Source organism: Petromyzon marinus, unplaced genomic scaffold, assembly GCF_048934315.1.
Source record: "Petromyzon marinus isolate PM22_M1 ecotype Great Lakes invasive population unplaced genomic scaffold, UKy_Petmar_22M1.pri1.0 PM_G_Scaffold_11, whole genome shotgun sequence".
Lineage (NCBI taxonomy): Eukaryota > Metazoa > Chordata > Hyperoartia > Petromyzontiformes > Petromyzontidae > Petromyzon > Petromyzon marinus.
The window spans coordinates 4299011-4311414 of NW_027422662.1; the positions used below are offsets into that span (position 1 = coordinate 4299011).

At 60.9% G+C, this 12404-nt stretch overlaps 1 protein-coding gene across 1 annotated transcript; it reads left to right on the plus strand.

Annotated features, from left to right (window-relative positions):
• The first annotated feature begins 1004 nt into the window (after positions 1-1004).
• LOC142908975 (semaphorin-4D-like) lies at positions 1005-10980 on the plus strand. Its single transcript, XM_076059660.1, has 10 exons — positions 1005-1110; positions 1705-1812; positions 2989-3134; positions 3547-3719; positions 3812-3956; positions 4623-4824; positions 7651-7772; positions 8889-9052; positions 9388-9449; positions 10253-10980. Exons 1-10 carry the CDS (start codon positions 1044-1046, stop codon positions 10978-10980), a joined length of 1917 nt encoding a protein of 638 aa, XP_075915775.1. The 5' UTR covers positions 1005-1043.
• The last annotated feature ends 1424 nt before the right edge of the window (positions 10981-12404 follow it).

Genomic DNA, 12404 nt, shown 5'->3' on the forward strand with positions numbered 1-12404 from the left:
TCACTCAGTTATTTCAATGCTAAATTCGCCTAGTTATTTCAATGCTAAATTCTCCTGTTTGATTTGTACTAAGTGCCTCGGTGAATGTGTATGCTCTGACTTTAACATAGCTATTTCTGTGACCAGTTACAAGCTAACCACTCAGCTATTTCAATGCTAAATTCTATGCTAATTCCTTTGTAAAGGGGTGCCTCTGCGGATGTGTGTGCTTTAACTTAGCTATTTCAATGCTAAATTCTATGCTAATTCCTTCGTCAAGGGGTGCCTCTGCGGATGTGTATGCTTTAACTTTTAACATAGCCATTTCTGTGACCAGTCACAAGCTAATCACTCAGCCATTTCAATGCTAAATTATATGCTAATTCCTTTGTCAAGGCGCTTTGTTTCCTCTCACACAGCTTAAAGGTCGTGATCTGAACGTGGCTTTTTCACTCCAGCGCTGTCCTACCAGAAAGTCTCGTCCCTTCACCTGATGAAGGCCGCTTGTGTTGTGGCCGAAACGTCGTGAGAATATTATTGTGTTATTTTATTTTATCAATTTATTATTTTATTCTCATTCTACGTGACTTTACCGAAAGAGCCAAAGAAGATGAATCATTGCAGTCACGAAAGCTTTAAATTGAAAAAATCTTTGTGTTTATTGGTGGAGCAGTCGTGCAGTGGTTAGCGCATCGCATTATGAACACACACCTTGGGGTGTTGTAGTGTTTCTGCATTGGCTTGTGTGGGTGAATATTACCGTGTCTGTTGAACTTCTTTTGCACCGCACGTAGCCAACCGTGCTAATCGGAGGTGTGGGGGAAGGACAACAAACTAAACACATAAAACTGTTCTAAAAAAAAGAGTTTTCAATCTAGATGATTTAAAAGTGCACGTTAGTGCTTTGTTGTGTGTTGATGGGTGCCGGTGTGCGTTCTGGCACGAGTTCACGCGTGCTGGCGTGACCTGTGGCTGTGACCCCGTGCGACCCCCCCCCCTCCGTGCGACCCCGCGTGTAGAACGTGACCGACTTCTCGTTTGTGAAAAATCCTGGAGGGACCGTGATGGAGGAGAACGGCAGGGGCAAGTGCCCCTTTGACCCCGAGCAGAGGCACACCTCGCTGATGACCGGTGCGTGTCCATCGCAGCTCCCACACTGCCCTCCGCTCACCCACGCCACACCACACACCTCGCTTCACCACACGCACGCTCTGCATTTACCCGCACGCCACACTAAAGATCCCACGCACACACCGCTGTACGCAACGCGCATCCTACACCCACCCACCCACCGCATCCTACGCACCCTCTGCATCACCTCACCCCTGCTCGAGTCATCGCGGCCGTCCCGTCGACCTCCCGGCTGAGTTGGCTGCAGGGAGACAGCGCGGCAGTGCGGGGGACCACAGCGGAGAGGGATCGCGGCGATCTCGCGGTTGGAGAGCTCCGTGCGTCGCCGCATTCGGGGGCCGCGTCTCGCGTCTCCGTTCTCGGCTGCGCCGGCCGGTGCCGCGCAGCGCCGGCAAATTCATTCGTTTTTATCATCGGGCGCACGCCTGCCGAAACCCTCCATGGAAAACTCAACATTCCCCACGTGAAAAAAAGTCTCCCCCATCCCCCCGTCTCTAATCTTTAATCGAGCGTCGACGCCGGTGGAAGCGTAACGCTCGACGGAGAGCGACGGCCGTGACGGTGACGGCGGCATCGCGTCCCCTCCCTCTGCAGGAGGAGAGCTCTACTCGGGCACGCGCAGCAACTACCTGGGCACCGAGTCGGTGGTGCAGCGGAGCCCTAGCAGCATGTCCAGCGAGCTGTCGAGCAGCTGGCTGTACAGTGAGTTCGCCCCCCCCCCTTCTCTCTCCCTCCACCACCCCCCGCCAATTTGTGTAGAAATTCAAATCCGCAGACTTTTGCGCGTGGGCCGCGCCGTGACTCTGCACGCCGTCAACGCCGCTCCCCGCGATGCCGGCCGCAGGGAACGGCGAACACGCGGCGGTTGCTGTCCCGACGGATGTCGATTATTTCTCCGCGTGATAAATTATTATTATTGATTATATTAATCGGCGGGGGGGGGTAGGGGCAGAGGGGCCGTGATTGACAAACATCGCCTGACGCATTATTACAATTTTACGCCTGGCATTTTTGCCCGTTCGAGTCGGCCTACGCTCAGCCGCTGCGATAACTAAAACGCAGTAGACTCCGTGCTAATGACGGGCAGGACGGCCGCTGATAATTTAAAATAGCGGATAATAAAAAATTTAGAACCATTTTCCACAGATCTCTATGCTAAAAAAGCACTAATACAGCAAAACCTTGAATTGCGAGTAACTTGGCCTGCGAGTGTTTTGCAAGACGAGCAGAAATTTTAACAAAATATTAGATTGATAAACGAGCGAGGGTCTCGCAACACGAGCGGTGTACGTGTAGACGCTTTGTACTGCCGAGCATCACGCGATCGCAACCGGCGTACGAGTGCTTTGACGTACGAGTGCTTTGGATTACAAACACGTTTCCGGAACAAATTGTGCTCGCGATCCCAAGGTTTTACTCTTTTGGGGTATAAATTATGTTTAAGTTAAGAAAATTGAGGGCGATCACATTGAGAACGTATTTTTTTGGTTTAAGCACCTAAAAACAAGTGTATCAATGTGCACTTGTTTTTAGGTGCGCGCGGTTAATCCGCAAATCGGATAAACCGCCCGCGGATGATCGAGAGTCGACTGCACGTGCACGCACGACGACGTTGTCGGCGTTGTTGTTGTTGTCGGTGTTGTTGTTATTGTTGATGTTGTCGACGTTGTTGGTGTTGTTATTGACATTGTTGGCGTTGTTGTTGATGTTGTTGACGTTGTTAGTGTTGTTATTGACGTTGTTGGCGTTGTTGTTGGCGTTGTTGTTGTTGGCGTTGTTGTTGTTGGCGTTGTTGTTGTTGGCGTTGTTGTTGTTGGCGTTGTTGTTGGCGTTGTCGGCGTTGTTGTTGACGTTGTTGTTGGTGTCGTGGCCGCGCAGACCCGACGTTCGTGGCGTCGGAGTTTGTGAACGAGAGCGAGTCGCGGGAGCAGGACAACAAGGTCTACTTCTTCTTCTCGGAGACGGCCGTGGAGTTCGACTTCTACTCCAGGGTGGTGGTGCCGAGGGTCGCGCGCGTCTGCACGGTGAGGAGGCGTCGGGGCGGGGCAGGGGGGTACGAAGAGAGGGAGAGACGGCGGGCGTGCCGACCCCCGCGGCACGACGGGGGGCAGGAGGGCGGCAGCGCCGGCGGTCGCCGCCGGCGCCTCGCGGCCGGAGGAGGGGGCCTTGGGTCAATTCCAGAACTCGGGCGACTCTCCGCGTGGAGTTTTGCGCGGCAACGTAGGTGACGCACGCATGAAGCCGTCCCGGGCCTCCCCAGTGCGGTCGCGTGTAAAGCGTCGGCGCCACGCGCGGTTACCGGTCGTCCACCCCGCCTCGTGCGCCGTGGCCGTGCACCACGGGGGGGGGGCCGCTCGCTCGCTTACGGCGCTTGCCCGCGGTACTTGCCCCGTGCGAAGGACGAGCTGGGGAACGTCGTCGTCCCGCGTTCCCCAGGGTGACACGGGCGGCCTGAAGAAGCTGGAGAGGAAGTGGACGACGTTCCTCAAGTCGCGGCTCGACTGCTCGCTGGGAGGGACGGCGTTCGCCGGACTCCGGCACGTCGCGTTGACCCGCGGCCTCCGTGGCCGGCCCGGCACCGTGTTCTACGCCCTCTACACGGACCGCTGGTGCGCGACTCGCCCTCCGCCCCACGCCCCGCGGGTACCGACGCGCGGTCGCCGCGGGCTCTGACGCGCGGTCGCCGCGGGCGTCCTTGCAGGGGCGGGGGCGCCGTCTCGGCCGTCTGCTCGTACTGCGTGGACGAGGTGCGGCGCGTCTTCTCCGGACGCTTCAAGCACCGGGGAGGGGCCGACCGGCGGTGGGCCCCCTACGCGGGGGCCCTGCCCGCACAACGGCCCGGAGACGTGAGTACCGGCAGTGCGCGCCACGGTAGACTCCACGGTACACGTCACTGTACACGTCACTGTACACGTCACGGTACACGTCACGGCACACGTCACTGTACACGTCACGGCACACGTCATGGCACACGTGACTGTACTCGTGACTGTACACGTCACGGTACACTCCACGGTACACGTCACTGTACATGTCACGGTACACGTCACTATACACGTCACGGTACACGTCACGGTACACGTCACTGTACACGTCACGGCACACGTGACTGTACTCGTGACTGTACACGTGACTGTACTCGTAACTGTAGACGTGGCTGTACACGTGACTGTACACGTCACGGTACACGTCACGGTGCACGTCACGGTACACGTGACTGTACACGTCACGGTACACGTCACTATACACGTCACAGCACACGTCACGGCACACGTGACTGTACACGTCACGGTACACGTCACGGTACACGTCATGGTACACGTCACGGTACACGTCACAGTACACGTGACTGTACTCGTGACTGTACACGTGACTGTACTCGTAACTGTAGACGTGGCTGTACACGTGACTGTACACGTCACTGTACACGCGGCGCTCGCTGTGCACGCGGTGTGGACTCCAGCACTCTCTAGGACACACGGCCCTCCGCTCCCCCCCACCCCCCCTCGCAGTGTCCCCTGGGCTGGGACTCGCAGACGCTGCCCTCCGAGACGCTCACCTTCGTCTCCGACCACCCCCTGATGGACGAGGCGGTGAAGGCCGAGGGGGGCCGGCCCTGGCTGCTGGTGCCGGGAGTGGCCTACAACCGGCTGCTGGTGGTCGACATGGCGGCGCTGGACGGCAAGAGCTGGAGGACGCTGCTGCTGGGCACAGGTGGGGGGGCCCCAACACACAGAGACCCCCAACGCACGCAGACCCCCAACACACAGAGACCCCCAACGCACGCAGACCCCCAACGCACGGAGACCCCCAACGCACGCAGACCCCCAACGCACGGAGACCCCCAACACACAGAGACCCCCAACACACGGAGACCCCCAACACACGCAGACCCCCAACACACGGAGACCCCCAACACACGGAGACCGCCAACACACGCAGACCCCCAACGCACGCAGACCCCCAACACACAGAGACCCCCACACACAGAGACCCCCAACACACGCAGACCCCCAACACACAGAGACCCCCAACACACGGAGACCCCCAACACACAGAGACTCCCAACACACGAGACCCCCAACACACAGAGACCCCCACACACGCAGACCCCAACACACAGAGACCCCCAACACACGCAGACCCCCAACACACGCAGACCCCCAACACACAGAGACCCCCAACACACGCAGACCCCCAACACACGCAGACCCCCAACAAACAGAGACCCCCAACACACAGAGACCCCCAACACACGCAGACCTCCAACACACGCAGACCCCCAACACACAGAGACCACCAATACACAGAGACCCCCACACACAGAGACCCCCAACACACAGAGACCCCCAACACACAGAGACCCCCAACACACGGAGACCCCCAACACACAGAGACCCCCACACACAGAGACCCCCAACACACAGAGACCCCCAATACACAGAGACCCCCAACACACAGAGACCCCCAACACACGGAGACCCCCAACACACAGAGACCCCCACACACAGAGACCCCCAACACACAGAGACCCCCAATACACAGAGACCCCCAACACACGGAGACCCCCAACACACGGAGACCCCCAACGCACGCAGACCCCCAACACACAGAGACCCCCAACACACGGAGACCCCCAACACACGGAGACCCCCAACGCACGCAGACCCCCAACACACAGAGACCCCCAACACACGGAGACCCCCAACACACGGAGACCCCCAACGCACGCAGACCCCCAACACACGGAGACCCCCAACACGCAGGGACCCCCAACACACGCAGACCCCCAACACATGCAGACCCCCAACAAACAGAGACCCCTAACACACAGAGACCCCCAACACACGCAGACCCCTGACACACAGAGACCCCCAACAAACAGAGACCCCCAACACACAGAGACCCCAACACACAGACACCCCCAACACACAGAGACCCCCAACACACGCAGACTCCCAACACACGGAGACCCCCAACAAACAGAGACCCCCAACACACGCAGACCCCCACACACAGAGACCCCCAACACACGCAGACCCCCAACACACGGAGACCCCCAATACACGGATACCCCCAACACACGCAGACCCCCAACACACAGAGACCCCCCACACACAGAGACCCCCAACACACGGAGACCCCCAACGCACGCAGACCCCCAACACACAGAGCCCCCCCACACACAGAGACCCCCAACACACAGAGACCCCCAACGCACGCAGACCCCCAACACACAGAGACCCCCAACACACGGAGACCCCAACACACAGAGACCCCCAACACACAGAGACCCCCAACACACGGAGACCCCCAACACACAGAGACCCCCAACACACGCAGACCCCCAACAAACAGAGACTCCCAACACACGGAGACCCCCAACACACGCAGACCCCCAACAAACAGAGACCCCCACACACAGAGACCCCCAATACACAGAGACCCCCAACACACAGAGACCCCCACACACATAGACCCCTACACACGGAGACCCCCAACACACGCAGACCCCCAACACACGGAGACCCCCAACACACGCAGACCCCCAACACACAGAGACCCCCACACACAGAGACCCCCAATACACAGAGACCCCCAACACACAGAGACCCCCACACACAGAGACCTCCAACACACGCAGACCCCAACACACATAGACCCCTACACACGGAGACCCCCAACACACGCAGACCCCCAACACACGGAGACCCCCAACACACGGAGACTCCCAACACACAGAGACCCCAAGACACGGAGACCCCCAACACACAGAGACCCCCAACACACAGATACCCCCAACACACAGAGACCCCCAACACACGCAGACCCCCAACACACGGAGACCCCCAACACACAGAGACCCCCAACACACGCAGACCCCAACAAACGGAGACCCCCAACACACGCAGACCCCCAACACACGCAGACCCCCAACACACAGAGACCCCCAACACACGGAGACCCCCAACACACAGAGACCCCCAACACACGCAGACCCCCAACACACGCAGACCCCCAACACACGGAGACCCCCAACACACGGAGACCCCCAACACACAGAGACCCCAACACACGCAGACCCCCAACACACGGAGACCCCCAACACACGCAGACCCCCAACACACGCAGACCCCCAACACACAGAGACCCCCAACACACCCAGACCCCCAACACACGCAGACCCCCAATACACGGAGACCCCCAACACATGGAGACCCCCAACACACAGAGACCCCAACACACGCAGACCCCCAACACACGGAGACGCCCAACACACGGAGACCCCCAACACACAGAGACCCCCAACACACAGAGACCCCCAACACACGCAGAGCCCCACACACAGAGACCCCCAACACACAGAGACCCCCAACACACGCAGAGCCCCACACACAGAGACCCCCAACACACAGAAACCCCCAACACACAGAGACCCCCAACACACAGAGACCCCAACACACCCCTGAATTCCCAGTGTTGGGCCCCGGCCCCTGAATGGGTGCGTGTGTCTGTGCCGCGTCTCGGCCGCCCCCCCAGACGCGGGCGCGCTGCACCGCGCCGTGCTGCCGGAGTCGCGCGGAGATCCTCACCTGGTGGAGGAGCTGCAGGCGCTGGGGCAGCAGGAGCCGGTGCTGTCCATGGTGCTGACCCACGACCAGGTGACCCCTCCTAGTGCGGTGCACTCACAACTCACAACTAGTGCGGTGCACTCACAACTCACAACTAGTGCGGTGCACTCACAACTCACAACTAGTGCGGTGCACTCACAACTCACAACTAGTGCGGTGCACTCACAACTCACAACTAGTGCGGTGCACTCACAACTCACAACTAGTGTGGTGCACTCACAACTCACAACTAGTGTGGTGCACTCACAACTCACAACTAGTGTGGTGCACTCACAACTCACAACTAGTGCGGTGCACTCACAACTCACAACTAGTGTGGTGCACTCACAACTCACAACTAGTGTGGTGCACTCAAAACTGACAACTAGTGTGGTGCACTCACAACTCACAACTAGTGCGGTGCACTCACAACTCACAACTAGTGTGGTGCACTCACAACTCACCCACTAGTGTGGTGCACTCACAACTCACAACTCACCCACTAGTGTGGTGCACTCACAACTCACAACTAGTGCGGTGCACTCACAACTCACCCACTAGTGCAGTGCACTCACAACTCACAACTAGTGCGGTGCACTCACAACTCACAACTCACCCACTGGAGCGGTGCAACTCGCTACTAGTCTCAAGTACTCGCCACTACTGTGGCGCGCTTGCTAGCTCTGTCCGCCGACTGGTGGCGTTTATTGGCGTGGCCGAGCCTGACCGCAAGCTCGCGTGCGGTGCGTGTGCGGTCCTGTGCGCCGTGCGGCGTGTACGTGCGGTGTGTACGTGCGATGTGTACATGCGGTGTGTACGTGCGGCGTGTACGTGCGGCGTGTACGTGCGGTGTGTACGTGAGACGTGTACGTGAGACGTGTACGTGCGGTGTGTACGTGCGGCGTGTACGTGCGGCGTGTACGTGCGGCGTGTACGTGCGGCGTGTACGTGCGGTGTGTACGTGAGACGTGTACGTGAGACGTGTACGTGCGGTGTGTACGTGCGGCGTGTACGTGCGGCGTGTACGTGCGGCGTGTACGTGAGACGTGTACGTGCGGCGTGTACGTGCGGTGTGTACGTGCGGTGTGTACGTGAGACGTGTACGTGCGGCGTGTACGTGAGACGTGTACGTGCGGCGTGTACGTGCGGCGTGTACGTGCGGCGCAGACCTCGGTGGTCGTGGCCGGCCCCTCGGGGGTGGTGCAGCTGCCCGTGTGCCGCTGTGGCCGCTACCGCGCGTGCTGGGACTGCGTACTGGCGCGGGATCCCTGCTGCGCCTGGGACCCCCAGCGGAGGCTGTGCAGGCGTCACGGCGGGGAGACCGGCGCCGGGTGAGCGGGGCGGCAATCGCACAAAGACAAAGACACCCCCCCCCCCCCCCCCCCCCGTAGCCTTCGCAGACTGTTAGCGAGAACTTCGCACGAGGAGGTGGGCCGCCAGCACTACACCGACGGTGATGATGTTTACACATCACACCGGGTACTCATTTGAGGCCGAGTCGACCTAGGGGAGGCCCAGTACCGGTTATAATAATCGTCACTGGGTGTTGGCCGTGAGCGGGAATCGAACCCGGGTCGCCGGGCTCGTAGCGCAGCGTAGCGCTGACCGCTGCACCGCCGCTCCCCCATCCCCCTCCCCTGTGTGCCCCCCCCCACCCTCCCCACAGGTCGTGGCTGCAGGACGTGAGCGGTGGTGACGCGACGACGCTCTGCTCCGCTCACCCGCCAGGTCGGTGCTCACCGCGCTGCACTCCGCTGTCTCTCCCTCCCCGTGTCTCCACTGTTTCTTCCTCCCCGTGTCTCCACTGTCTCTCCTTCCGCATGTCTCTCCCTCCCCGTGTCTCTCCCTCCCCGTGTCTCTCCCTCCCCGTGTCTCTCCCTCCCCGTGTCTCTCTCTCCCCGTGTCTCTCCCTCCCCGTGTCTCTCCCTCCCCGTGTCTCTCCCTCCCCGTGTCTCTCCCTCCCCGTGTCTCTCCCTCCCCGTGTCTCTCCCTCCCCGTGTCTCTCTCTCCCCGTGTCTCTCCCTCCCCGTGTCTCTCCCTCCCCGTGTCTCTCCCTCCCCGTGTCTCTCCCTCCCCGTGTCTCTCTCTCCCCGTGTCTCTCCCTCCCCGTGTCTCTCCCTCCCCGTGTCTCCACTGTTTCTTCCTCCCCGTGTCTCCACTGTCTCTCCTTCCGCATGTCTCTCCCTCCCCGTGTCTCTCCCTCCCCGTGTCTCCGCTGTCTCTCCCTCCCTGTGTCTCTCCCTCCCCGTGTCTCTCCCTCCCCGTGTCTCTCCCTCCCCATGTCTCTCCCTCCCCGTGTCTCTCCCTCCCCATGTCTCTCCCTCCCCGTGTCTCCACTGTTTCTTCCTCCCCGTGTCTCCGCTGTCTCTCCCTCCCCATGTCTCTCCCTCTCCGTGTCTCCGCTGTCTCTCCCTCCCCATGTCTCTCCCTCCCCATATCTCTCCCTCCATGTGTCTCCGCTGTCTCTCCCTCCCCGTGTCTCCGCTGTCCCGTCCTCACCGTCGTCTCCGCCGCCCCCGCGTCGCGTGCAGACGTGGTGGCCGTCCGCGTGGCGCTGGCGCCGCTGCTGCTGCTGCCCTGCTCCCCCCCTCCCGCCTGGCTCGCCTCTCCTGGGAGCGAGACTCCGGCCCGGCCCCGGGGCAGCCGCTGCCCCGGGCGGGCCTGCTGCTCCGCCAGGGCGCCCCCCCGGCCCCCCGGGATCTCACGGGCACGTACCTGTGCTGGGCCGAGGAGGGCGGCCACCGGCGCCTCGTCGCCGGCTATACCGTGCAGCTTCCGGGCTCTTCCTCCTCCTCCTCGTCGTCGACCGCCTCCTCCTCCGAAACCGAGCGGAAGTCAAACGGGCGGCAGGCGAGGCCGGACCCAACGACGGGCACCGCGGCCACGTCAGAGTCGGCGCACGGCGTGCCCGGTAAAGACGCCTCCGCGTCCGATTCCCCGCCGGGGTTCGGCCCGGGGTTTTTGGTCGGCCTGCTGGCGACGCTCGTGCTGGCGGCGGCGGCGGTCGCCGCGAAGAGGCGCTTCTTCCCAAACGCCGCCTTCCCGTGCTCGCCCGGCGCGGACGACGTCGCCGACGCGCCGCCAGCGACGCCTTGAGGGCTCCCTCGTCACGAGGGGCGGTGGGGACCCTTCGGAGGTCTCTCGCCGAGGGGAGACGCGGATGCCGAAGCGCAAGGTGGGGGGGGGGGGGGGCGGGGGGGGGGGGGCGGACGGGGACTGCGATGCCCTCGCGAGCCGGAGAAGTAGGAGTGAGACGTAGAAATTCCATGGTGGTTTGAAGGTGCCAGGTTAAACTCAACCGGCTTGAAAGGATCGACAGAGACCGTACGGCAACTGTGTGATGGCTGGGTTGTGAAGGCGAGTGGGGGGGGGGGGGGTGGGGCGAGTGGGGGTGTGGGTTGGAGGATGTGATGGCGAGGATCAGCAAGTCCTGCGGGGGGCAGTTGGGGGGCTGGTGGGCCTCACCTTGCGTGGCATTGGCCGCCACCTCCGTGTGCTTCTGCAGGCCGTGCTGCAGGCCGAGCTGCGGCGAGTTGTTCGGCTCATCCAAGTACTCGAGGCACCGTTTGGTGTCCTGCACGCGCACGCAGAGCGCCTCCGTATGGCTCGCGCAGTCTGTTGGGGCAAGCGCTGTGAAGCGTAGGGGGCGATGTTTACACACCGCACCGTTTGACGCCGAGTCGACCTAGGGGAGGCCCAGAACCGGTTCAGATAATGGTCACTGGTGTTGGCTGCGAGCGGGAAACAAACTCGGCTCTCCAGGTGCATAACGCAGCGCACGAACCGTTAGCATTAGCCCTCCACCTGAACGGGTGAGAGGCTGAACCAGGTGAGAGCCTGAACCCCGTTGAGAGCCTGAAATGATGATAGCTTGACCAGGTGAGAGGCTGAACCAGCTAAGAGTCTAAATGAGAGCCTTAATGGGTGAGAGGCTGAACCAGGTGAGAGGCTGAACCAGGTGAGAGTCTGAATGAGAGCCTTAATGGGTGAGAGCCTGAACCAGGTAACGGCCTGAACCAGGTGAGAGCCTGAATGAGAGCCTTAATGGGTGAGAGGCTGAACCAGGTGAGAGGCTGAACCAGGTGAGAGGCTGAATGAGAGCCTGAAATGATGATAGCTTGACCAGGTAACGGCCTGAACCAGGTGAGAGTCTGAATGAGAGCCTTAATGGGTGAGAGGCTGAACCAGGTGAGAGGCTGAATGAGAGCCTTAATGGGTGAGAGCCTGAACCAGGTAACAGCCTGAACCAGGTGAGAGCCTGAATGAGAGCCTTAATGGGAGAGAGGCTGAACCAGGTGAGAGGCTGAACCAGGTGAGAGGCTGAACCAGGTGAGAGCCTGAACTGATGAGAGGCTGAACCAGGTGAGAGGCTGCACCAGGTGAGAGGCTGAACCAGGTGAGAGGCTGAACCAGGTGAGAGGCTGAACCAGGTGAGAGCCTGAACCAGGTGAGAGGCTGAACCAGGTGAGAGGCTGAACCAGGTGAGAGAGCCTTGAGCTGCTTCTTGGAGGTGCACGGCGGTGTCTGTGATGCCGCTGTCGGTGCAGCCACGGAGGCGCTCCGGTCCAGCCAGGCCGGTCGTGGTCACGGCCGCGCGCTGGCCCCGTGATGACGGCCCCACGCCGCGGGAACGGCGCGACTCGCTAGCCACGGGGATTATTATGAATGGGGCCACCCCCCCCC

Coding starts and splice junctions, on each gene's coding strand:
- LOC142908975 (XM_076059660.1), top strand. CDS start 1,044: ATGGAGGAGAACGGCAGGGGCAAGTGCCCCTTTGACCCCGAGCAGAGG. Junction 4,825..7,650: donor GACGCTGCTGCTGGGCACAG/GTGGGGGGGCCC, acceptor CCGCCCCCCCAG/ACGCGGGCGCGCTGCACCGC. Junction 9,053..9,387: donor GGCGGGGAGACCGGCGCCGG/GTGAGCGGGGCG, acceptor CCCTCCCCACAG/GTCGTGGCTGCAGGACGTGA.